Genomic DNA, 25,631 nt, shown 5'->3' on the forward strand with positions numbered 1-25,631 from the left:
TGCTGGTGTCTAGACTTTATCCCTGCACTGTTGGACTTATTGCACTACCACCATGACACACACTTCATAGAGCACCTTACCACTGCATACTGAATCACAGGGTTAGTCCCTGCCCAGTCACTGCAAGCGCCTCATGCTTATACATCTATTAGTATGTCTGTCTGTCTATTTCATTTCCATAATTACTGTGTTAGTAATCTAAATATGTATACATCATGTATATAAGGAAGAAAACCATGAAAATAATGCCAGGCTGACTTGAGTTCGTTATATGAATTCTATATGGTATTTGCCAATAAAGGCATTTTAATATTTTTTGGAAAACAGGTCACAGCACATTGTTTTTTTTTTTGTTTTTTTTAAAAGATTTAAACACAAAACAAATATGAGAGTGTGATCGGACCCATCACATCAATGAGTATGACTGCATTCAGCAGCCCATTGGAGAAGGGGCATAGAAGTATACAGCCAGTAAGATGAGGTAGACCACTACCAGGGCTGTGCCTGTCCACATACAAACACAAAGCAGAAGATGTCTGGATTCAGTCATGGATCACACACACACACACAACACACACACACACACACAGCTCATTAAAATACACTTTCTCATCTAAATCTGAACTAGATTTACACTGAACTACACTGCCTACTGGATGAATTGTGGGGCTCCTGATCAGAAGACTTCTGATTTCAATTTTATGTTCCTAGGCTGGGAGAATAGTGCAGTCTGCCCTACACAACACACACAACACACACACACACACACACACACACACACACAACTCACCCTGAAAGTAATCACACTTTCCGTCCATGAAGATGTAGTTCACCAAAATAACACTAAAAATGCTGGCCCACATGTGCAAGTCGCTGAATATGAGAACAAAGCCAACGTCCTGGAGCCAAGTTGAGACAATAAAAATGTTTAGGAGGTAAACCAGTACCAAACATTTGTATTGAATTCAATTCACTACAGAAACATTCATTAACACATCTACAAAAAGTAAAACTGATTTAGATGAGTTGGAGGGCATCAAATAAAGCACTTACATAAAAAGCGTTGAATAAGATTAGCAAGGGGATCTGGATCATACAGACTTGCACTGCAATACAGCTTCCTACCTCCAGACTAGATTGCAAAGGCAAAAGAAACTGTTTAGATGAGCAGAGCTGATATTTAAAATGCCTCATGTAGCTCAAAAAGGCACGCTCCCTTTACCTGAGACTGATGTTGTTTTGAAGAGCAAATTGGATTCCATTGACGATCTCTGGGAGTTCTGGAACCATCGCAAGCACAGTCAATCCAATGAAATACTGTGGTGGAGGAAAAGAGACCAACTGAATCGCTCATACCTCACCCAATAAGATACTCTCAGAGTTGATGTGTACAAAGATCGTCCTTCATTCTGCTGAACACTAGATGAATATTTACTAGATATACTAGATACTAGATATACCACATGGCTGTATGGTTTGACAGCCACATGGTGCTGCCACCTGCTACGCAAAGAGCATATGGATGGATTGTGGATGGATGGATTGTCTTCTTGGCTGGCCCCCCACCCCAACGCAAACAGCAGCAAGTGACTCCAAATACTCTGTGTGCTTACTTGTAGGACCTGGCACATTCCAGCCATTCTAAGCAGAACATAATTATTCTGCCCCTCTATTTGAAAGGTTCTATACTGGAAACAACACTTATATAACGGGTTGACTGGGGGTCATTTTAACCGGCGATGAACAATCAAAACAATGCAGTTTTATATACATACTAGCCTCTATGGCACAGGAGGATGAGCCACATCCTATGAGACAGATGAAAGGCTAGACATTTTGCACAATCCTTGTTAATGCACAAACATACCTAAATGAGTTACACCGTCACTCAGAATTCAGAATTGATATGGAAAATGGGTATTTCAGATGTAAAGATCCTTTAATTGCTGCTACAATCACTTAAAAACCCTTGCAATTGAAATCAGAAACTTAGAGTCTACATTCGCCAAGCCCCAGACTAGGCTTACAAGAATGTTGCCTTGGTTGTTTGCACTCAAATCAAATTAACATTTCTGACATAGATAGCAGAATTCAATGAGAGTTTTGAGAAATTTGACTAAATTGGACTTCACCCTGGAAACCGTAAGGTCATGAAAGGTGATAATAATGACTAATGTCTTAACGTAAGTGAACCTTGGGAATGGGTGAGTGGAGGGGTCTGAGTGAAAATTCTGTCATGGAGCTTAAAATTTCTTGTATAGCACCAGTCACTGATAAAGTGATCATAGTGGTCGAAGCAGCTATTGAAATTAATCAGTTGCAGAGCCTCCAATGGACAGAATTGGGTAAAATTCAGTGTGCATGCAAAGATTGTCCCGGTGATTCAGCACGTCACATTTTGTAAACTTTTAACCTTTACATCACGAGATATGGGCACATGCACAAAAATTTTAGATGCAGCGCCCCCTATGAATGGAATTTCATGGAATTTGGCATGCATCTGAAGAATGTAGTAGTGAACCTTAGCATCACAAGATATAGACACAAAATTGTTTTGGCTTGCCAAAATCTCAGGGGCTTGGGAAAGTAGCCCCCTTGAACCAAAAGCCTCTATTCCTTCTCAGTCTAGTAGCGCTACATGCCCACCAAGTTTCATGTGCCCCAGGGTTCCGGGGCCCCAGGAATCATCAACAGACAATTGCTATAATTGGGAAGCTGCACCTACACACAATTCGTATGCCCCTCATCTCACTGCAAACCAAGGAGGAACAGAGAGAAGGAAGTCCATATCAGGTCTAACCTGTGAGATACTGGAGTAGGAGAGGATGGGCTGGATGTTCTCTGTGGTCAGGTCGGCACAGGCGGCCATCAGCAGAGTGGCTATGATCAACACCACCAGTGCTCGCAGCCTGGACCAGTGGACCACTGCAACAAGCACAGGTCATTTACACAGACACAAATACCAGCCTGGACCAGTGGACCACTGCAACAAGCACAGGTCATTTACACAGACACAAATACCAGCCTGGACCAGTGGACCACTGCAACAAGCACAGGTCATTTACACAGACACAAATACCAGCCTGGACCAGTGGACCACTGCAACAAGCACAGGTCATTTACACAGACACAAATACCAGCCTGGACCACTGGAGACAGGCACACAAAAACACACATGATGAACTCAAGGGACACACACACAGACACACACTTAAACAAATCTCATGTGAGGTCAAACGTAAGAAAGGCAAAGCCCTGTGGTGTCCACAGTGGAGACTGACCATGGCCAGGGCCGTGTCCATTTCCATCATTGATGTGGATATCATAAATATGAGAGTGGGTCTTCAGGGTGAAGATGAGGCCGATGAGGTATGCAGCCGGCAGCAGCACCGAAATTGTGTAAACCAGAGGCCTAGACATGCAGAGGCAAGAGCCATTTATCAGCATTTAACATAGACTATGGGCACAGCCATTCTTGCATCAAATCAGACTAAGACGTTTTTGACTGAACTTGGGAAACTTACTCAATATGGCAGTGAAACAAAGACCGATTGTTTTCAGTCTGTGGAGAATAAAAAAAAAAAAAAGTAGAATTGAGGTTCAAATTCACACAAGTTCCCCCATCTGAGAAAGTCGAACAGAGAGCAGCAGATATCTGCACTGTGAACATGAAACACCAGTGCTCTGTACCAGATCATAGTGGCAGTTCTTGCAGGAGAAGGGACCGGTGAGATTCCCTTGGGTGATGGAGCAGCCCTCACACACCAGAGTGCCATAGGCCTTGGAGAAGAGAGTGGGGGCAAACACACCTGCCGGCACATTGACGCGTGGTTAGCACCGGTACATATTGAAAAGATGGCTAAAGTGTGTGTGTGTGTGTGTGTGTGTGTGTGTGTGTGTGTGTGTGTGTGTGTGTGTGTGCTCACCTCCCACAGATATGAAAAGCAGAGCGGAGCTGACGCCAGCAGAGCGGCTGTTGAAGCGTTGCTCCCTGTGCTTCAGGCCCCCGATGATCATGCAGATGCCCTGCAGACACACACAGCACAGCATCCCCTTCACACACACTATATAGGGAACTCCAACTAACCCAGAATGGATGTGGCCAATCCTAGGGTGCATTTCCAAAAACCATAGTTGCTAACTAAGTTAGCTAAGTTGCTTTTCTTTGTTAAGAACTGCAGCAGCAATACTGACATCAATTTGATTTGTATAAACACATTTATATAAATGACACATTTGTATAACCACACAAGCATTCTAGTGACTGTGAAAACTTCATATTCTCTAAAAAACCAACATATATTTGGCCCCAGCTGTGGTGCGACTGGCTGGGGCACCTGCACCGTGCGCCGGCAACCCGGGTTCAATTCCCGCCCCGTGGTCCTTTCCGGATCCCACCCCTGCTCTCTCTCCCACTCGCTTCCTGTCACTCTCCACTGTCACCATCATTAAAGGCATAAAAAGGCCAAAAAAAATACTATATATATTTTGTCTAATATTTCTACTCTTATTTTCTGCAAATCTCATTTTCAGAATTTTTACTTTTGCAAAGTTACTCATTTCCTACTTTTAGGTACCATCACTATAATGGTGCTGAAAAGCATATGGTCTCTCTATTAAGGAAATAATTATACTACTCAGTTGATAATTGATAAAGATTGGCATCATGTTCTCAATGTGACAGACTCACAGGGATGAAGAGGATGCAGCCCAGCAGAGTGCCAGTGAGGGCCGCCTTGACGATCTCCTCATAACACTTGTTCCCCGCGCTGTGGCCCATCAGCAGCGCCGTGATGTAGAAGGTCATCTCCGTGATGGAGCCGAATGTGGCATTCACCACTGCACCCACGGCAAAGTTACTCTGAGCCGAGATGCTGCAAGACAAAGAGAAACGTACATTTGAATCTACTAAACTATTCCACTAAAGATGAATTCCATTCCAGTTTAGTCATTGAATAGATATTTTGTCCCCAAAAACAATATGAGTATGAAAGTGTACATTTGTCAGCAGAATATACATCTCGTTTTCTCCCTCACCATGCTGCATCCACCAAATATTCAGTGACTCACTCGAAAGAACAGTCAGATATCTCTTATCAAGTTGACAATGACGAATACAAGACACACTCAGATGCATGGTGTAGAAGCACATGCTCACCTGGCAATGCCCATGCCAATGTAGTAGGACAAAGGGATGATGGAGCTGACAGCTGTGGCAAACTTAGCCTCGGAGCTGACATAGTAGCTTTCTCTGTCCGCGTAGCCAATCACAATGGTGACTATCACCAGAGGGAGCAGGTCTGAATGGCATTAAGGTTGGCAACAAACACAACCTAACATGGAACTAATGGAGAGCCATAAATACAAGCAATCATTCAGTGTGTGCATAAGCATGTGTGATGGCATGCACATCATGGGTAACCTGTAGGCTACTGCACTGTTAGAGACATTTCACCTGGCAATTCAGTCATAAAAACATGCATACACAATTGAGTCAGTCATTAAGGCCTTGATTAGGGCAAGTCTGCATCAGGGCAAGAAGGTAACAGTATCACTACAGTCTACACCAGGCACATGACTGAAATGTTCCATTTGCAGAGTGTATGCTGCAACAATTAGCTTCCACTAGAATCAATGGAACTGGCTACACCAGACGTGATGGCAGTGCGTACACTTGAAAAAAATTAGACCAGTCGTCTAAAACTATTTTTATGCTTTGTGAACAAAAGGCTTCAGTTACGTGCCTGGTGTAGCCTGCCTGTGGGAGTAGATAGAGAGAGGGGGATAGAGAGAGAGACAGAGGTTGCAGGATGACAGTCAGAGGAGCAGGACGACAGTCAGAGGAGCAGGGAGTGGTGTGTGAAACAGGACATTCAGATTTCAACAATGGGCTGAAGTAATCAGCAAATATTATTGAAATATACACACACAGACACACAGCAAGAGTGGAGTAGACGGACATCACAACAGACCTTTTTTCAAAGGATACTGACAGCGAAAACATTGATGCCATCTACTTTGTACTTATAGTACTTCCAGCTGAAAGCATGATAGCAGCACAGTAGCACTGTAGTCTCATAGCTTTTCTGTGAAAAAAGAGACAGACAATGATCAGCTCCCTCTGGGGAAGAAACCTCAGTGGCTATTTAAGAAGATGGATGTGTCGTGCCAAAGTAGAGGGGTGATGAAATGAAACCTTCTCTAGTTTTTGGACATGGACTTTTTCCGGAGGCATGAGCAGGATGGCTTTTAGGGTCCTGCCGTTCATCTTGGCTACAGGGATGGAAAAGACCAGGAGCCAGGCGAGGAAGCAGGCCAGGCAGTGGACCAGGGCCAGCAGAGGAAAGCCCAGCAGCAGCCACACATAGGTGCTGACCCGGCACTGCCACACAAGGGGAAACACACGCCACACAGTTGGGCCCAACCAAGTCATTTCACCTGTCCAATGAGCATTTCACCTGTCCAATGAGCATTTCACCTGTCCAATGAGCATTTCACCTGTCCAATGAGCATTTCAATGTGTGGCAGGAACGTTTGAACATATTTTTGTCTTTTTTTGTCAACGGAGCTCTCGCACATAATGTGAACCAATGGCAATCAGATCCACTGAAGCAAGCTACTGATTGCCCTTTGCTGTTGGAACATTATAATCTAGCCAGTGATGGCCAACTTTGACAGATGGGGTAGTGTGTAGAGGTTAAGCTCATTCAGCGACTATGGAACAGAGACTCACCCAGTATGTGGGCCTCTGTGGTGGAGGGACGCGGACAGGGGTGGGCTCAACAGCCACAGAGGAAGAGGATTTCATCAGAGGGGTTGCCTCGGTTGAGTCTTCCTCCGGGATGGCTTCATAGTCAGGGAACTTCAAACACTCCTTAACCACACTACTTGTCTAAGGGGGGGGGGGGGGGGGGAGAGAGTCAGTCTGTTCTTTCTGCATAAAGAAAGAAGAAAATTGTCTTAGAGCAAAGGAACCTGTCTGCATCAATCTAATCGGCCTCAGACTACCAAAAGCTCTACCATTTACATGATACACTACTTTCTGTGTTTTGTACTAAAGTTCTGTCATGAGAACAAATTGTGCAACAGACTGATTGCACAATTGAGGTTGCTGTGACAAAACTGCAAGCCAGACCCAAAAATGCAGATATACCAAAGGCTTTTTCTGGAGACATAAAGTATCATTCTTCTGTCTTCGTCTGCATTTTGAATTACAGTGCTTTAACACAACAAAAATACATTTAGGTCATACACTTTGGAGAAGTTTTGCAAAACATGCCATAGCATTATGATATCGCATTACCTTTTGAATCGCTTTTCCAAATGGCCACAGAAAATAGCACGCCAATTTGAAACACAGCTTCCCTAAAATCACATTGTTAAGAGATACACAAGTTGGCAGCAAATTCTGAGATCTAGTAAGCATTCTAAGATCAAACCTTTTCTTAAAAAGATTTTAGAGCAAATTTTCTAAATTCAAGAGGTTGAGTACATACCATAGGGGATTCCAATGATGCTGATGAACATTAGAATACAAACAAGTAAGTATACTAAACAGATCCACCAGCCAAACAAAAACAAGTATATTATATTTCCCACACTGATGGGAGAACCTGTGAAAAAGAGAACATCCTTATATTATAAAGGTCTATCTGATTTAAGTGATTAAATGGATATTCAAAGTGAACATTTGCAAGCAGCACTCTAGTGCAACATGGGACATGGGGCAGCTTTAGACATCAACCTCTGACTGGCTTGATGAAATTTAGGTCAGAATAGAGTTCCTTGACATCCTCTGACTGGTGCTCAATGGGTCGCTCAGTCACATGACTCTTCCACTTCCGAAAGCCAAACTGGAAACAAAGGTACACAACTCAAAAGGCAATACACAGTCCACTATACAGTGGCATGTATGTATACATTCAGTTGAGTGCTGAGTGAGAGAGTGTGAGTGTGAGACTTGAGAGTGTGCTTGAAAAGAACGGAGAGAGACTCTGTCTCCTGATGACCGCTTACTCTGTAGTTGTTAGCCTCCTTATGCGCCTCCACTTCGTTCTCGGCTCGAATGGTGGTCCTGCCACTGCCCTCCTGAAAGCAGTCATCGATGCAGCGCGACGTGCATCCTGGGTAGAGCAGTTATTTGGAATCCATAATGCAGACTTAGAAGACATTTACATTTAGATTATTCATTTGGTGGACGCATTTGTCCAAAGCGACTTACAGCAATGGAATAACACTTAGGCTATTAATATTTTATTTTAACATCAATATAATAACATTTAAGCATTTTAACATTTAAACTTTTAAACTACAGGGCTACAGCTACAGAGTTCGAATAATGTTTAACTACAGTGCAGAGGAGAATATAGCTAAGGGTTTACCACTGTATCTGTCAATGCTAGTACTAGAGGAGTGCCTACATATTAAGTACTAGGCAACGTATGGAGGAGTATAAGTATAAGTATATATACTCTTTTGATCCCGTGAGGGAAATTTGGTCTCTGCATTTATCCCAATCCGTGAATTAGTGTAACACACTCAGCACACAGAGAGGTGAAGCACACACTAATCCCGGCGCAGTGAGCTGCCTGCATCAACAGCGGCACTCGGGGAGCAGTGAGGGGTTAGGTGCCTTGCTCAAGGGCACTTCAGCCGCGGCCCACTGGTCGGGGTTCGAACCAGCAACCCTCCGGTTACAAGTCCGAAGTGCTAACCAGTAGGCCACCGCTGCCCCTAAGAAGTGGTAGAAGAGGAGAAGGAGAAGAAAAGAGAGGGAAGTGGAGTGGGAGGAGAAAAGAGGAGGAAGAGCAGAAGCATGTGTAGGTTTAAAGAATGATCAAATGAAAAAGAAAGTGTAAATATTTCTAAGGAAAAGCAAACACCATAGATACTGTATGTGGGGTTTAAGCAGACTGTGAATGGGCATTATAATTATAAACAGTCGTTTAGGACAAAGTTCTCAGGCATGAGAGGGCGGCCAGAAGATCAATTTGTATACACAAATACTGGCTTAGATCATGAACTTGGAGTGGAGGACCTGGCACCAGGACTGATCACTAACATGGATTGTAGTTAATAGTTCAGATCCAGATGACCCTTACCTCGGTGTACGGACAGGCACTTTGGCGTGTATTGCCCAAGCTGATGCGAGGCACATGGAGAGGGAGTCTCGGTCATATCTGACTGAAGGGCTGGCACACACAGTCGGTCACACAAGGAGCTACGGCGGGGAGCTTTCCACTCAGGGTCCCAGTGGTGATCTGGAGTGGGGTGGGGGGGGTGAGGGAGAGGGGGGTGAAGAGTGGGGGAGGAGGGGTCATCACAAAGTTGAGGGGCACAAACAGGCATCGCTACATTTTGGATTTTCCCATGATCTTTGGGACAACCCCTTGCTGCTGGTAGGCCCAGAGTTCCAGTTCTGATTATGTGTAACTAACAAATCACTCCTGACAGATCACATGCATTACAAGATAAGGTCACTGTGTCACGGTAACACATATGGCACAAGGTTTTACATAGGCCAACAGTTCGTCAGTATAACAATTCAAAAAGCTCAGTAGGAATTCAACACTATTCAGATTTTTTATTTTTCCATGTCTGACTTTGGTTCCACTGAAATACCGCACAGGCTGAACTCTGAACGTCAACAGCTTTTCTCCCGGTCAAAGGAAATCAATGTAGCCTAACCATGTTATAAAACATTTTAACCAACTAGCCCTACTTACATCACCTCGGTAGGAGCACTTCATTCTTCCTTAATGCGACCATTCAATAGCAGGTGGTATTAGCAACAATAATTAGTAGTTACAGGTGTCTTCTAATTGACTTAAAACAAATGACTGTCTCGTTCATCACAAGAGCAGCATTTATCTATCCTTATACGTTTTTTTCTTGGACCCAGAAAAAAGAAAGAGATGCACACAAACAAAACCATGTAATGGTTGAGCATCGTTAACCATGGATAGCTTAAAGGGGCATCGACATGAGTAGCCTACCACCAACACACCTACTCACAATAGCAAATTGGACGTTGGGTGTCAGATTGAGAAATTAAGATATTAATTCATACAAATGACAGAAAAGTTTTATGCAGATGGCTTGACCCACCTGAACTCTCCGTTATGGTACGCCTTCGTCTCTGCCCATCTGTAGACGCGCTGCCTTTGCAGTGAGACATCCTGTCTGATTTGTCAATTTCTAGACTGTGCTAGGTAGCAGGCTGTGCTGAGTAGTCTAACGACCCATCCTCACACTCCACTGCCCCACCTAAAGACTGACTGACTGAGCATCACCCCTGTGACCTGGGTAGGTCTACTTCTCTTCTCCTCGTCTTGCATTCTGGGACTTGAAGTAATTCTGACATAAGCATTTAAAAATACCCAGAAGTTTTTCCCTAATGGACTTGAACTTCATTCAGGTAATTTTGCTGAATTCACGGCACATCTGCCGTCTTTACCAACTTGCACTGCAATGTTTAGCGCACAGTTGCGTAAAACTGTTGACAGCCTGTGGTCATCAAACCACAATAATAGTTTTTCATTATGCAATAAAGTGGGCCTGCACACTGACAAAAAGCGTGTTGACTCTTTAACTTTATTGACACATAGTTAACAAAAAAAACAGCTGCGTGGTTGCCATCAAATCTCATTTTAGAAACCCATTAATCAAGTGCAATCATCACGGCACAGCATCAAGTGCAATTAGCACGGTTCATGAAATCACATTGAATTTACTGTTATAAACTCATAACTTTATGGTGGTGTGGGATCTATAACTCCAGCAGACTACCTCGGACTGAGGAGGTGTCTGAGAGTCTGCACCTAACACTGTCCTTAGCATAACTGGCAACTGGTAATCTGGCAAGAAATGGTACTTTTCGTTTAAAGGGTAAATAAAAAAATCCGTTCTTAAAAAATATTTTACATCTAAAATATAATTCAGTATTATGCATTATGTTCTGATATACTGATTGTGAAAGTGAGCTTTTTGTTAGTATTTTGCAGCCCTTGCAAATTTTACAGAACTGTCTTACCACATTATCCTGAATATTTTTCTTTTGATGCCTTTGATTGGATGTTGTGAAGTTATTCAAAACATAACTATATAGAACAGATGAGAATGCAGACATGTAATAATCATAACAATTGCAGCCAACAGGAAAAAAAGACTACATCAATATGAAACTACACTCTTTAAAAAAAAAAAAAAACGCAGCGAATGTTTCAGCAACAGACAGAACATGCAAGCTGATCATGATCATGATTCATGTCCAAGTATGCAAGTTGATAGTACAAAACAAATATGTAAAACCTACACTGCAATACAAAAATATGCCCTTTACAAACTGTACAAATAACTTTCCATCCAATGGCGTAAAATCATTGTTAAAACATAATGCCATTGCCATTTCAGTATCTTTAAAATGTCTTTTTTGATGTTGTAACAGATAACAAAACTGGTAGATTCTACCACCTCACATATAACAAGGCAAAGAGTTTGTGTGTGTGCACCAGGCAACATAAAGTAATAATTAGTCAGTTCCAAATGTCTGGCGTCAATAGATATCATCCGTCACTGACAGTATTGCAGTACCAAAATATTGCTGGTGCTCACTCCAACAATTGTACCACCAACTGTATTACAGATAGGTCCCTTTGATAGAATTGATTTTCTCACAAATAACTCCAAGGTCCTCTGTACCAAAACATTACAGCTTTATGAGTTCCAGACAGCACAGTTTTGTGTTTTTAGTCACTCAAACTAAAATATCACCCTGGGGGGGGGTAGTTCTGATGCCTCCAAGACTCCTGACTGAGGACACTGTTCTTGGACTCCTGTTAGCTCACTGGCAAAGAGCTCCATCTGTCTCACCTTCCCTTTTTAGTTTCAATGTGAGGCTGCCACTGTTTGAGGTTCGTGCTTATCCTCTTCCAATGACTATTGAAAAGAGGGTTCTGTAAGCATAAAAGCATCCAGCACTTTTGCAAACAGTCTGTGGGGTGGAGGGGGGAAGCTGAGATGTCTCAGAAATCTGAATCCGCATCCAGGAGCTCTGCGTCCATAAGGTTGGTTCTGGAATGAATGGGAGCCACCGCAGTCCTTTTCCCCTGGGCCCTTGGCTCCTGGGTTGTCCTCCCCGAGCCCACTGCTATGGGCTCCACCTCCCCCGCGTGGCGGAACACTCCGTTCTGAGGCCACGATGGAGGTGAGCGGAAGAGGCTCAGCTCCTCGCGCTGTCTGTCCTGGAGGGGAAGCGGGTTGGAGATCACCTTGAAGCCGCCTTGGCTGTAGCGCTGGCTGGGGGGCGCGTATCCGAGACCACCGCTGTACCGGTCCTGGTACGGTAGGGGACAGGAGGGCCTGGGCTCAGGGAAGGAGCCTGGGAGGACGTTCTCCTCCTCCCGCTGCTGCCTCTGTTGCTCCCACAAGCTGGCTACGAGGAACCGGTGCCCGGGTAGCTTCGGCAGACGAGGCACAGCGCTGGGGCCGAACTCCCGACGCCTGTACTCCGTCGGGGGAGCCACGTCCTCCTCTTGCCTGGCAGGTCGCACCTCCTTCTTCCTCTTCTTCTTTTTCTTCTTCCTCTTCATCATCTCAGGTGAGATCTGAGCCTCCACCATCCACAGCTTGTTCCTTTCCTCTGGAGGGGGAACTGCGTCGGGGGACATGGACATTTTTCATGAGTGACATGGAAGGAAGTAGCAACAGAATGTGAAGGAACAGCCATTTTGATGTGATGTCAAAAACACCCAGAAGTTAGCATGCAAACCAGCCAGTCTCTCTTCTAATACCACTTTGCATTAAACACAATGCGGGTCAATGGAAGAGAGCCAAGGCAAATGTAATAATGCATTCAAAACTACTTCAATCTACAGAATTCTACACAGAGCTCCTTTATGTGCTTATTAAAAAGGGAAGTGACACAGAGATCGGAGAAAACACTCACCAGGTGTACCAGTGGGCGTGACTGTGACGTCCTGTGGTAGGATAGCACCTCTCCGGGTCACCATCTTGTTCACTTGATGTGCCCAGGCAGATGACATTTCCATAGATGCTTCATTCAGGTCAAAATTAATACCAGCTGCAACGATACAGTTGATACAAAATGATCAGCGGTCTAAAGATGATCACAATATTTCATTCCTATCCACATTTCTATTGCATACTTCCACTAGAATCAAGCAATTCCTACTTCATCTATAGGCAAATGTCAACCTGATGCATTAGGGGTGGCAAGCAGGTTCCTTTGCCATGAATGAACTACCCTGAACCTTCTAAGCTAATCCTCTATTTAATTTCCGAATCTGGTGATAACTCATTAGCCCACCATTTAAATCACTCTAGTACCACCACCAGTATGACATTCTCAGATAGTGGCTGGAAATGAGCCTGATTGTTTATGATGCTACCACCAGATGGCACTGTGCTTACCTACTGGCCCCTCATGCGATACAGTGTGCATGCTAAAAGACAGCTCCTTTTCCGGTTCTTTATTAAGCTCTTTCCGTTTGGAAAAGGCCTTGGCTATCATTTTGCTCTTCTTCAGCCGCTTTGGCTCATCATCACTCCGTCCAGTAATCCTGGAACAAACAAACACACAAACAAATCATTTACAATGTTTGAACTTCACAAGTAGTAGTAATTTGTCAGTAGGCATTTGGACATAGCTTCTTACTTGAACCATGTGCGTTTCCAAATGAGAATTGTGGCCTTGGTCCACACCCAGGTGCTCATGGCGATGCCCGTGCCGAACATGGAGAAGAGGTTGATCTTCTCCACCAGCAGGCTAGGTCTGTTCTTGATGATGCACTCTGGGATTTGCTTGTTGGTTTCATGAGCTATTGTCACATTGGCTTCACATCTAGAGACCAGACAACACAGATAAAATTGACATGCACTAAAATGGTAAAACAGAGATTCTTCAGTTAACATACCATTCAAGTGCACATGTTACATTGCTCAGATTTACAGCGATGTTGTATTGTTATTTTTACTTACAGTATGTTCTAAATGACAATTTGTTGTACAGAGAATCTACAACATATTAAGGTCATCATCTTTGGTAAGTTACATCAATATTGCATTCTATCATCAATTCCACCGTTGAAAAGGCAGATTACTGTTACACTTACAAGACAAATTCTTTGAAACTCCTTTCCCATTCGGCTTGATTGAAAAAGTCATAAAAATGGCAGCCAAATGTAATGAAAACAAACCCAAAAGCCAGGAATCCAAAAATACCTGGAATGAGAGAGAACAGAGAAGAATGTAATATCACTGTAAAGACAATGACATATAAGGAGTGCAAAGCATCATAAGCTCGTTGCATTTCCCCATTGGTGCACTTTTGCTCTCCAGTGCGAAGAAGACTCACCCAGTCTCAGCATAGTTTCATTGATTTTACTCGCAGCCTTTTCACTGAGGAGTCCAGGATGGTTGCTCTTGATGGAAAACAATGTCATGACCCCTGGATAAACAGAAATGAGCCATTTAAAGAACTCTGAAGAGTGCAGTGACTTCTGCAGCTTTCATTTCCATACACTATACCACTTCATACAAGTGACTAAAAATATCATCCTGCAGTACTTGGCCACTTTCCAGTAAAAGAACAAACTATGGTGCGGTTCCTCTCTCTTAAGCACAGGGTATCAGAGGCTTAGTGTATCTTAGGGCCACAAGGCAGAGGTATACTGTATTTACGGAGTGTACATCCAGACTTACCTCGAATAAGGAAATAGCCACCTACAGTGAGGACCAAGCCGATTGGTGCAAGCACAAACCCTGCACGGTATCGGTAGTTCTTGTATCCAACAAAACAGATGCCACTGACTGAATCTCCATCCACCTGCAAAGGACAAACATTGATGCATCAAACATAGTGATGCATCATTGCATCAAGGTCATTTGATTTAGCACATCAATAGATGTCCACCCTTACAACCAAAATAGAGATCCTGACATCCCTAATTCTATTTTCTAACAAGGGCCCTTGCATCTGTGGTGACCTACCTCTGCTATCGCTAGTATAGCCACGGTGAGTATGAATGGGATGGACCAAGTCACCAAGTGGAAGTAGGATGTCTTTCCCGACAGAGGCTGGTGGGTAGTGCCCAGGGCTTTAAATGAGGTGTGCCAGGCGTAAGTGAGCATGACGAACCAGATGACCCCAGACATGAGGGAGTAGTAGACGATGACAAAGATGATGACACAGGAAAGTGTTTCTGTGGACCTGCAGACAAGAGACACAGTTGTGTCACAGGAATCTCGTTTTGTGCCATTTGTACAAAATCGTCAAATTCGACGGCTACTTGGCTTGACTACTTACGAAGGTTCTCCGAGTCGCATGGTATTGTCACTTTTGCACACAATTTCATCACGTGCTCCGTCCATGAACTGAGCGAGCCAGCCAATGCTGCCAACGAAGAAGCAGGCATTGATGTAGAACAGAATGACAGCAGGGTAGCGGTTGGAATTCTTCCAGTCAGCGAGGAATGTGGCCTGTGAGTTGAACGACAGAATAGAACAAAAAAAAGACCCCACTGAGAATTAGTGCTTAAGAATTTCTCATAATTATTAACTTTTACAATCAAAACACAGAAAAAGCACTTACAGTCGGTGTTATCTTTGGTCTTTCTCTATAAATATATCCCACTGCTCTGTGTGGTTTTACAACATACAATATACCCTGAATGTACAATACACAACTGGAGATACATATTCATATTTCCCTATATTGAAATATTTTCAACCTTACATTGCTGTGAGTGCTTTGCTTTTCTTGTTCTGTATGTCATATAAGCTACTGGATGGTAAAATGTCCCTTGGAATAAATAAAGCATATATCTGCCTATAATCCAGGGAAGACAGGCGCACTAGATGCTCACCAGCGTAAAGAAGGTGCAGAGAAGGGTGATTGAGCCGAACAGGCCGATGTAGGTGTGCATGTCCGAGTGCTCTCCCTCTGTGAAGAGAGGGTTGTTGCACTGGATGCCGCAGCCCTCCACGTCTTTGTACCAGCTGGCAGGATTGTCTGTTTTCACCAGGGGAGCCTCACACTGCCCTGATGTGTTGAACTTGAGCTTCTGTAAGGAGCTCTACAACACAGAACCAATGGAAATAGCCGTCAGCACAGAATAACCCAGACAATTGACTACATTTTGGCATTACATTTAATAACTACATTCTACATGGACCAGTTGTAAATGATATCCATATTTTAGCTTGGCATTTATCAAACATGCACTGTTCCAATTATTTAATACATTTACACAAACATGGGAGAGTAAAATGAAAAACAGTAGGCGGCAACAATCATACCTCGCATCCCTTGGGGTAGTTCTCTGTCCTGTCACACTTTAGGAAGCTAGGCCAGCCCCTCTCCTTCTCCACAATGCTGCAGGGCTTGCGAGTTGACTGGCACAACATCTGGCTGGGCAACTCCACCTTTCCATTGTCACATTTGGGCATGTACACTGCGCAAAGCAGGGGCTGAATGACAGCCCAACACCGAGGGGCGTTGCGCAAACCTGATAAAGGTACAGAGACAATCACAGGATTAGACCATCTTGGCAAGCTTCAGGGTCGCTCTCAGGTCTGGCAGTGCAAAACCCCCAATACTATCACACAGTGTATCTTCATTAAGAGTCACTGGTTTGCACATATAACCAGGGAAAAACAGTAATGTGACAATACAACTAGAACAGCAATGTTATGCAAATGGCTTCTATGGGTTCTCTACAAGTAGGCCTACACTTTTTTTGAAGGGGTTGGGAAATGTGACTGCCTCCCCCTATAAGAGGTGTCATGGAGGGTTTTAGGATTTAGGTGAGAATGTGTAAGATGGGAGGGCTGTACGTTGTGAAGTTTATTGTAATGAGAAGTTGTCAGATTCATGTAAATCGTCTATTGTCTATGGCAACTCTTAGTTTTTCATTTAGGCCTGCAACAAGTAACTCCAGTAGCTCACAAATAAGGCTAATGCGTGAATTACTGTCACTGTGCGTTTTATCTATGTATAAAATTATCCATTTTTATTACGGTTTAAAGAGCTAACCTGGACAAAATGTTTAATTGCATTGCTTTTGCTTTATGTAGCCTATTGACAGAAATGTAGGCTATAAACAAAATCTTACCAGACCACATGGCCAACTTTTCCAAAGCTTCTTCTTGAGTATTTGAGTCTTCAGCCAGGATTAGAGATGTGTGGGTGTATGGCAAAGGTGTGCCAAGACAGGAATTGTATTTCAGGACTTCGCAAGTTGTCGTTTTCTTGCAATTATCGTTCAGAATGGACTGGTTTAGAAACCCTGTGGCTGCATGAGTGACCATCAAGGAGGCAGCCCAAACGCAAAGCATCCCAAATCTCCCAACAATGGAATAAAAACCTCGGGAAGACATCTTGAACGATCCAACTGAGTAATATTATATCCACGCGGATTTAAACAAAATTCGTCCAAGAAAGTTAAAAATATGTCGAACTAAAGAAAAGCAGTTGATCAAAGAACCTCCGAAATTTCATTTTCTAGGCTATAAACGTTTATAACGCACTCCGAAACTTTTTCATGTTGAAGATCTCGTTGTTCCAGCGTTGTATCTCTCATTGTATAAAACTTCCACACAAAGTTTCACACAAATGGCTCGAGCGTGGTGTTCTCCAGTAGACTTCAACTAAGTCCTTCTATGTTTGCCAGAATGAATCAGACAAATCAAATGGAGAAAAAGCAAAAGATTCACCATCCCCCCACACAGAAGAGAAGAGGCAGCGAAAAACTCTTGCCATGAAAAGTCTGAAACTCTGTAATACGATCCGCAACCTATGAGTTACATCCCCCCTTAAATGCTCCCCCTCTTCTTTCACCCACTTTGCTGCAAAAGGCAATTTACGTGTTAGTTAACGCTCACTAAGAGAGAAAAATCGTATAGATCCAACACTTCGGTCAGCTATCCAACGATATGTTTTCAACCTTGCCCTGAAGTCCGCTACTTTTTTCAGTGCCTCTGGTATGCACATGGAGGGGGAGAGCCAAAATAACAAAAACTGGGCTCCCATCCCCCTCTTAGAGGGAAAAAAATCTGCCTTATACGAATACCAAAACAATCTACCTGAGAATGCAGTTGCTTTGGCTACATCTTCATGCTCGAAATTCAAGGGTATCAACCCGCAATAAACTTATCACAATAAATAATAGTAAATTAGGGCGCTTATAGAAAGATTTTACACGATTGACTCAGTCAAAGAATATATATAGCCTAATTTAGTGATTACAGGGGGGTGGGGTGGTCTTACATCATTACACAAGCATCCTTTCCCTCAAGTTATTAATAGTATCTAGTTTATTTGATGATTAATCAGAACTATCCACTTTTATTTCAATGTAGGCCTAGTTTATACTTGTCCTTGTCTATACTTGTCTACCAGTTCACTTAGCTTGAATACCACACACGAAATGAACGTCTATTCAAATTAGTGTGAAAAAACTGTTTATTTTATACTGGAACAACATAAAATCTGTTTCCTTGGGGACCCTCATAATGGAAATGTACTTCCTCCCTCAAAGTTAAGGTGGTTTATTGCTTGATTAATTCAACTGTATCTAGTGGTATGTTGCTTGTTTTTATACTTTCTTGGTTATGCATTAATTTGTAGGCTTACATAAAAAAAATATATGTTTGTTTTCATATCAGACACAATTTGCGTAATAGACAGAGATATTTGCTGCCGCAATTGAATAAGTTAATAATTCCAAACTCTTCTAAAAATTAATCAGTGGGCTGAACCTTGAAAAGCAATATAGTACTCTTGCTTAGTTTTCAGTTGCCTGAACTGTAATATACTACAGTGGCTGGTGGAGTTCACCATTGTTTTTATGTTGCTCGGCACAACATAGGGCCTCCTTAAAATCCAGGGCAACATGTCTGCCTGGGAATGACTCAGTGAGGCGGACCAGGGACCACACACACTGCATGCAGGCCCCAAGCAGGAGCAACTGGCCAAAACAGTCTCTCTCTTTCTCTCTCCCTCTCTCTCTTTCTCTCTTTCTCTTTCATTCCCTCCCTCTGTCATTTTCTCCGCCTTCTCCCTACAATTGCACATACAATTTTGAGACAACACATAAGCAAACAAAATATCAAACAGACTAAACACAAAGGAAATACAAACATATTTGTAGAATGTAATTTGTGAAGCCTGTAACAGTATGGCTGAATAAACTATTCCTAATATAATTTAACCAATGTTTATGCAATACCTTAGATACAATATTGGGTCAATCAGCAGAAGTAACAGTGTATATGGTGTGTGTGTGTGTGTGTGTGTGTGTGTGTGTGTGTGTGTGTGTGTGTTTGAGAGAAAGAGACGAGAGAGAGAGAGAGAAAGAGACTTGATCATATCATGGACATAAAATTGATAAATCTCAATCTTAGAGGTGCCAAACTAAACCTGTTGCGCTTCTGTAAGTGCCTTGTGGAAAATCATGTTTATTATCTGGCCTCCGTTGTTGGGAAAGTCCTCTTTGTGACAGACCTGCCAAAGCCTGTACCAAAACTAAAATGAACTGTTCCTAAATGTATTACAGGCAGAGGTGGACGAACTACAAGTACAATTGAAGTACAATTCCTTTACTTAAGTGAAACTATAGATGCGCATTGTCAAATATTACTCCAAAACAAGTGGAAATTGCAGTCAGATTTTTATTCAAGTAGAAGTACAGAAGTACTTGCTTTCATTTGTAGGCTATACATCCTTTGATCGGTCATAGGACTTGAACAGACCTTTAGTTCCTTACATCCAACAAAAACATTATACCTATATTTTCATAACTTTGCAACTGTTCAAATGGATGCAATAATAATTGAAATCATTATTCATTCTCTGTTCACAAATCTAAAACATTGTCACACTAAACCAAACTCAATTATGAGACTCGTTTAATGATGTAGGCTAAAGATCTAACTGTGGTGAATGTCAGGTGATTGTTTAATTTCATTCCAACTTCACAGTGATGATGGAGGATAGCCTGGTTAACACCAGACCACTTCTCAAATCTCAATTGCTAACAGGTTCGCCTGGGTTCGCCTGTTCTGAAGAAGAATCTGCTACCATCATTACCACAGCCAAGTTCAAATTGAACTATTGAATGAACTTCAAGATGGTCTATCGCATTATTGTATTTAAAGAATCACTTCAAATGTGGTTAAAAGTAAAATGTACTTGATGCTCATATTTCAAATGCGGTGAAGTCAAAAGTACAGCATTTGTCTTTCAAATGTAGTGGAGTAAAAGTCACAAGTTTCCAAAAATATTAATACTCAAATAAGGTACAGATACTCCTACTTAAGTACAGTAATCAAGTAAACATACTGATTACAGTAAGCCCTTCATTTGCCATATATGTCCTCAGTTTTGATTAGGATGACTTTCATTTGTTTGAAAGGTATCACAACTCAAACTAGATGTACCGCAGAGCGGTACAAAATATGACCGCCGCCCAGTCCAGCACATTTTTTCCACAAAAAGAAATCATGCTGAAAGGCCTATATGATTCTAACTGTCTCACTAAATTGCATTATCCACACTCAATTCTCACTGGTATCTGCTAGACAACAAGTACCAAAACATGATTAGTTCATAGATTTCACATGTAAAATTCATTTTATACAACCCCACCTCCATCTTGCCTGTTTATAATTCTGAGAAATTCTTGATTGTTTGTGTTATGTTTATGTTATGTGTGTGTGTGTGTGTGTGTGTGTGAGTGTGTGTGTGTGTGTGTGTGTGTGTGTGTGTGTGTGTGTGTGCGTGTGTGTGTGTGTGCGTGCTTGTGTTTGTGCCTGTGACATTACTGTGAATGTATGTGTGTGTGTGTGTGTGTATCTGTTTGTGCACATGTGTGCACATGAAATGGGTTAACATGACCCCTGGAGGCAAACATACAGAAAAAAATGGTCATCCTAGGCCCTACAGTTCTCAAGATATTCACAGAGAACTGTGTCTGCCCTACCCTCCTTTCGGGGGGTCCAGTCCAGCGGAGGGGCTACAGATCAAAACGAAAAATGACGGTTCCATGCTATCCATGTGGGGGTACATGCCCACCAAGTTTCGTGTACCCCGGTCTTTCAGTGTCCCGGGAATCCTTGTTGGTGTACGTCACTAAATGTACACATAAATTATTTTATTGTAAGGCCCCCCATGAACGAAAGTACACAAAACTTGGCATGCATTCGGAGGGTGTCATAATGATCCTACACTTTTAATTTCGTGCAGTTTTGACCTTGTCAGCCAGAGATATTGTGATGAAAACACCAAATGTTTTGCTTTTTAATTTTTAACTAGGTGGCGCTATACATGAAATAAGTGGTAATGGGATGGGTTGACATGCCCCCAACATACCAACATACATAAAAAAGATGGACCTCCTAGGCCCTACGGTTCTCGAGATATTCACAGAAAACTGTCTCCGGCCACCTACAGGCCAGTTGGTGTATAGTAACATAAATTAATTTATTGTGTGGCCCCCCATGAACGGAATTCCACAACACTTGGCGTGCATACAGAGGGTGTCATAATGATCATACACTTCCAATTTCGTGCAGTTTTGACTATGTTAGGTCACAGATACCTTCAATTACAACACCTCATTTTTACTTTTTTGTGTTTAACTAGGTGGCGCTATACATGAAATGAGTGGTTATGGAATGGGTTGACATGGCCCCTTGAGATCAACATACAAAAAAAAATGGTCCTAAACCCCACGGTTTTCGAGATATTCACAGAAAACTGTGTCTGCCCTACCCTCCTTTCGGGGGTCCAGTCAAGCGGGGGGGTTACAGATCAAAACGAAAAACGATGGTTCCATGCTATCCATGTGAGGTTACATGCCCACCAAGTTTCGTGTACCCCGGTCTTTCAGTGTCCTGGGACTCATTGACGGAAATTTGGGCATGCGAAAAAAAAAAAAAAATCTGACTAAACCTATATGACCGCCGCTTCGCTGCGCGGCGGTCATAATAAAAGGAGTTAGTGATTAGGTACGTGGTGGCGTTGCCATTATGAATCCATCATGATGACATTTTCTCCATCATGTTGAAGAAAGCAAAACTCCTTTTCACATCGAAATGGTTACATAAATAGCAAGACAGTGTTGACATTATGCATCATGACAAAATAGACTATTGGGGCTGTTATAGTCCATTTTCTCTATCACATTGAAGAAAGCAAAAGTCGTTTTCACATTGAAATGGTTACATAGATAGTAAGAAAATGTTGCTCTCATAGGCTACTTTATTATGTGCCATCTATTCAGTTTTTGAGGATCATATAGTGACAGAAAACAAACCTCAATTAAGAGAACAGACACCAAATAGACAAAGGAAATTGCAAGGGATTATATTAACAGAGCTGATATGAAAAGACAAGTATTGGGGATGGAGGAGGTTGCACATAGAAGAATTCAGCGCTGCCAGGTCCGTGGATCAGACACAAAATACTTAAGTCCCTTCACTGGCTTCCAGTAGTCACAGAATTTACTTTAAAGGACTGCTTGTTTATAAATGGAACTGGACCTAATTAGTTATCAGACATGCATCAGTACACACCTTCGAGACCTCAAAGGTCACAGAAGAAATGCTTGTTGGTAAAACCCACAGAACTAAACATGATTCTGCTCTGGAACCAACTCCTGGATGGCATCAGAAATGCCCCAACTGTTGCCAGTTTCAAATCTAGACCAAACTGTTCTCAGCTTTCTGCTAACTGATTAAATGCACTTCAAATGCACTCTTTTAATTACTTTGTGTTTTTTATGTATTCCACTTATTCTATTTTCTGGAATTTACTATTTAAACTTTTTAACTCTTGCCTTTTTGCTTTTATCTACTATTATTCTTTGCTCTTGTTTATGTAAAGCACATCGAAATACCTGTGTATGAAATGCACTATATAAATAAATGTGCCTTGCCTGAACAGAGCATAATGGTGTTTTTTTAAAAACAAAGTTTGGGAGGAGTCCATGGGGTTGATTGACAGCCATCACTTCCATTTTGAAACCTCTTTACCTGCCCACTACATCATATGCTCCAGCGTTGCAAAGCCTCCCATCTCTTTCCCTCTTAGTAATTTTACCCCTTATCCACAGGGGGTGTCAGCCCACATCACTTGCACACGTCTCCCCTAATTGGCATCCCAGGACCACGGCCAGCTACCAAACATACCTATTCTCAGTGCTTGACATCAAATAATCCAATTGGCAATCCGACTACTGAAATATTGCTCAGTTTACATGAAAATGGTACAGGGCTGGTTAACACATGAAATGGTCTATACCATAAGTCAACTTTTTCATGCAATACCATCCTGTTGGCTGGCACAGAATAAACAACATTTTTGTGGTATCTGAAGACCAGATTGTTACAGATTACAGTCCTTTAGTAATAACAGGAAGAGTGCACTACAGACACAGTGAGATGCTGAACTCTCTTGTGAGACTTCCCTCATTAGTTCATATAGCTGTAGGATTTCTGCACGTTTCAACAAGCTAAATTTCAGACTTTTTAAAGACCTTATTAAGACCATTATGAATTAAATTTCAGACCTATATGAAATGTGAAAAAGTTAGTTGTAGTTTTATTGCAGGGTACGAATACCTTGGACATACAACACACGGCACTCACTATGAATGCCACATTTCTCTCTCAAAAAAAGATGTGATGAAAGCTGTATAAAATGTATTTAAGATTTAACGAAATGTTATTCGAGACCTATATCTGGACGTATTTAAGACTTTTTAAGGTCTAAAATTTTTTAGATTTTAGAGATTTAAGACACTGCGGAAGCCTGAAGTTGAAATGTGGCCCATGGATACAACAGAAAAGAAAAAAACACATGAGAACACTACATCAAAATAATCTTCACATTGGCATGAGTGCACGGATAGCTCTCCCCATCTTTGTCAGAAGACATTTTGTTTGGGAAGATATTTTATATATTTTTATATTACCAGGATTTTTAAAAAGTAAAAAAAAAAAAAAAAAAAAAAAAGGTAAATATGTTAATTGAACATCAAAAAACCTCTAAATGAATAAATGATTGAAACATCATGAATGGAAAAAAACAGCATGGATGGATAAAAATAGCTCACTGGGAACTAACAGGATAGTACAAAACAATGTAGCCTTTACACTAACCTGTATAAAGTACATGTAAAAATCTCTTTACTGGACAGATTCAAACAAACATCAAACAAAAGAACATCACATTCCACATGGATGTGCAGATGTAGAACACTCCTTGCTTTTTTGTCCATAGACCTTAGAATTTTTGAAAGCCTCACAAATTGTAAGTTTTAAATGGCACTACTGAGCATAAGGATAGGTTGTCATCTGGTGATGATCTTTTGACTCCATGGAGTTCAACTCAGCCCAGTGCTTGAAACAGCAACTCCATAACGTTATCCATCAACTGATGTTGAAAGATAGCCATGTTCCTCCTGTACAGAGTTTACTTGAATAAAAACCTATAAAAGACGTGGAGCCTGACAGGAAAAGACCAGAAGCTCCATCAGAATATGTATCGGTCATCCTTTCATCCATTGGCAGCTTACAGTGCAAATTTTGACCAACTGGCATCAGAAATACTTTATCAGCAATAAGGGTAGAACATTGAGTCAATAGGCCTTGGTCCTCAGTCCAGTTCTGAAGCGTGGTGAACAAGGTCCATGGAACATGAATCCATCCCACAGTAGCAGCCAGGTCAACGCCATGGATCTGATCTGTGTGCCACGCTGTACTGCTGAAGCTGGATCTGGTCCTTGATCTGATTGATGAGATTTTGTGACAAGAAAATCCCAACAAGCTGTTGAACACAAGAAGGAAATAATTAGAGAACTAAACACTGAGTGTTTATAGTGACCTTAGAAAGCTTGCTAGGCTTCACATCTGAATGTGTGAAATGTTGTTACAAACAAGCTCTTACCTGAGGGACTGCCAAACCCAGGGCTATGCCTCCTAGAAGGAACAGGTTGCTGTGGATCCAGTTCACCAGCTTGTCTATGCAGCCGCTTGTATGGATGACCTCTCCTGCTTTATCATCTTTGAGCGCCTGCATCTCATACCCACACATGGTGTTTATTACGGACTGGAATGGAAAGAGTAAAGGCATAGGATGAAAACGACTCCAGACACAACCTCTTCACACCTTCAGATCATTTGTTTGTGCCTTGAAGGAAAATTCCGGTTTTTAGCACTTTAAGGCCCTTTTCTGGTTTGTTTTGGATGAACTAGAGTGGTGGACACCGAAATTTTGACGATTGGTCAAAAATATTCCTTTAACTGCATTATGTCATTTACATACACACAAACACACACAAAGCAAAAGTTACCAAATCAAATGTTTACTAACCTTGTCTTTAGAGAGCAAGCAGCAAGAGAAGGGCACACCACAGCTCTCAGGGCTGCGGCGGTCGGTGCAGTTGAAGTACATGTTCAGGGACCAGTCTTTATAGGAAATACCTCCACAGCAGCTAAACTGAGACATTGATCATTGACATAGTTTACATCAGACTGCAGGAGACAGACACTACTGACCCCTACTGACTGTGGTCATTCTTCCAGTCCTATAGGCCTGGTGGCATCCATTG

At 42.2% G+C, this 25,631-nt stretch overlaps 3 protein-coding genes across 12 annotated transcripts in view; all 3 read right to left on the reverse strand.

The window, feature by feature from the left end:
• Nucleotides 1–272: 272 nt before the first annotated feature.
• Nucleotides 273–10,486, reverse strand: cax1 (cation/H+ exchanger protein 1). Of its 3 annotated transcripts, XM_042079036.1 has the most exons (20): nucleotides 10,108–10,486; nucleotides 9,102–9,260; nucleotides 8,017–8,123; nucleotides 7,745–7,853; nucleotides 7,497–7,613; nucleotides 7,304–7,365; nucleotides 6,734–6,892; nucleotides 6,197–6,382; nucleotides 5,990–6,086; nucleotides 5,159–5,300; nucleotides 4,691–4,874; nucleotides 3,927–4,026; nucleotides 3,691–3,809; nucleotides 3,525–3,562; nucleotides 3,282–3,412; nucleotides 2,801–2,925; nucleotides 1,223–1,317; nucleotides 1,054–1,132; nucleotides 791–899; nucleotides 273–504 (listed from the first exon to the last, which is right to left on the reverse strand). In XM_042079036.1, the coding sequence occupies exons 1-20, from the start codon at nucleotides 10,175–10,177 to the stop codon at nucleotides 431–433; spliced, it is 2,262 nt and encodes a 753-aa protein (XP_041934970.1). In that variant the 5' UTR covers nucleotides 10,178–10,486; the 3' UTR covers nucleotides 273–430. The 3 variants fall into 3 exon arrangements, with proteins under 3 accessions (XP_041934970.1, XP_041934971.1, XP_041934972.1); XM_042079037.1 differs by lacking the exons at nucleotides 3,282–3,412; nucleotides 3,525–3,562; nucleotides 3,691–3,809; XM_042079038.1 differs by lacking the exons at nucleotides 273–504; nucleotides 791–899; nucleotides 1,054–1,132; nucleotides 1,223–1,317; nucleotides 2,801–2,925 and adding an exon at nucleotides 3,047–3,099.
• Nucleotides 10,487–10,572: 86 nt separating this feature from the next.
• Nucleotides 10,573–18,023, reverse strand: smo (smoothened, frizzled class receptor). Its single transcript, XM_042079035.1, has 12 exons — nucleotides 17,133–18,023; nucleotides 16,318–16,526; nucleotides 15,885–16,094; nucleotides 15,326–15,498; nucleotides 15,010–15,229; nucleotides 14,722–14,845; nucleotides 14,375–14,467; nucleotides 14,133–14,241; nucleotides 13,676–13,861; nucleotides 13,432–13,580; nucleotides 12,947–13,081; nucleotides 10,573–12,652 (listed from the first exon to the last, which is right to left on the reverse strand). The coding sequence occupies exons 1-12, from the start codon at nucleotides 17,395–17,397 to the stop codon at nucleotides 12,024–12,026; spliced, it is 2,502 nt and encodes an 833-aa protein (XP_041934969.1). The 5' UTR covers nucleotides 17,398–18,023; the 3' UTR covers nucleotides 10,573–12,023.
• Nucleotides 18,024–24,026: 6,003 nt separating this feature from the next.
• Nucleotides 24,027–25,631, reverse strand: part of tspan33a (tetraspanin 33a) — a 42,270-nt gene continuing 40,665 nt past the window's right edge. For all 8 annotated transcript variants that reach the window (XM_042078278.1, XM_042078280.1, XM_042078276.1 and 5 more), the window contains 3 exons: nucleotides 25,394–25,519; nucleotides 24,968–25,129; nucleotides 24,027–24,847 (listed from right to left, as the gene is read on the reverse strand). In XM_042078278.1, the coding sequence (XP_041934212.1) occupies nucleotides 24,746–24,847; nucleotides 24,968–25,129; nucleotides 25,394–25,519 (390 nt within the window). In that variant the 3' untranslated portion in view covers nucleotides 24,027–24,745. The remainder of the gene's footprint in view (nucleotides 24,848–24,967; nucleotides 25,130–25,393; nucleotides 25,520–25,631) is intronic.

This window comes from Alosa sapidissima, chromosome 22 (genome assembly GCF_018492685.1).
Source record: "Alosa sapidissima isolate fAloSap1 chromosome 22, fAloSap1.pri, whole genome shotgun sequence".
Classification (NCBI taxonomy): Eukaryota; Metazoa; Chordata; class Actinopteri; order Clupeiformes; family Clupeidae; genus Alosa; species Alosa sapidissima.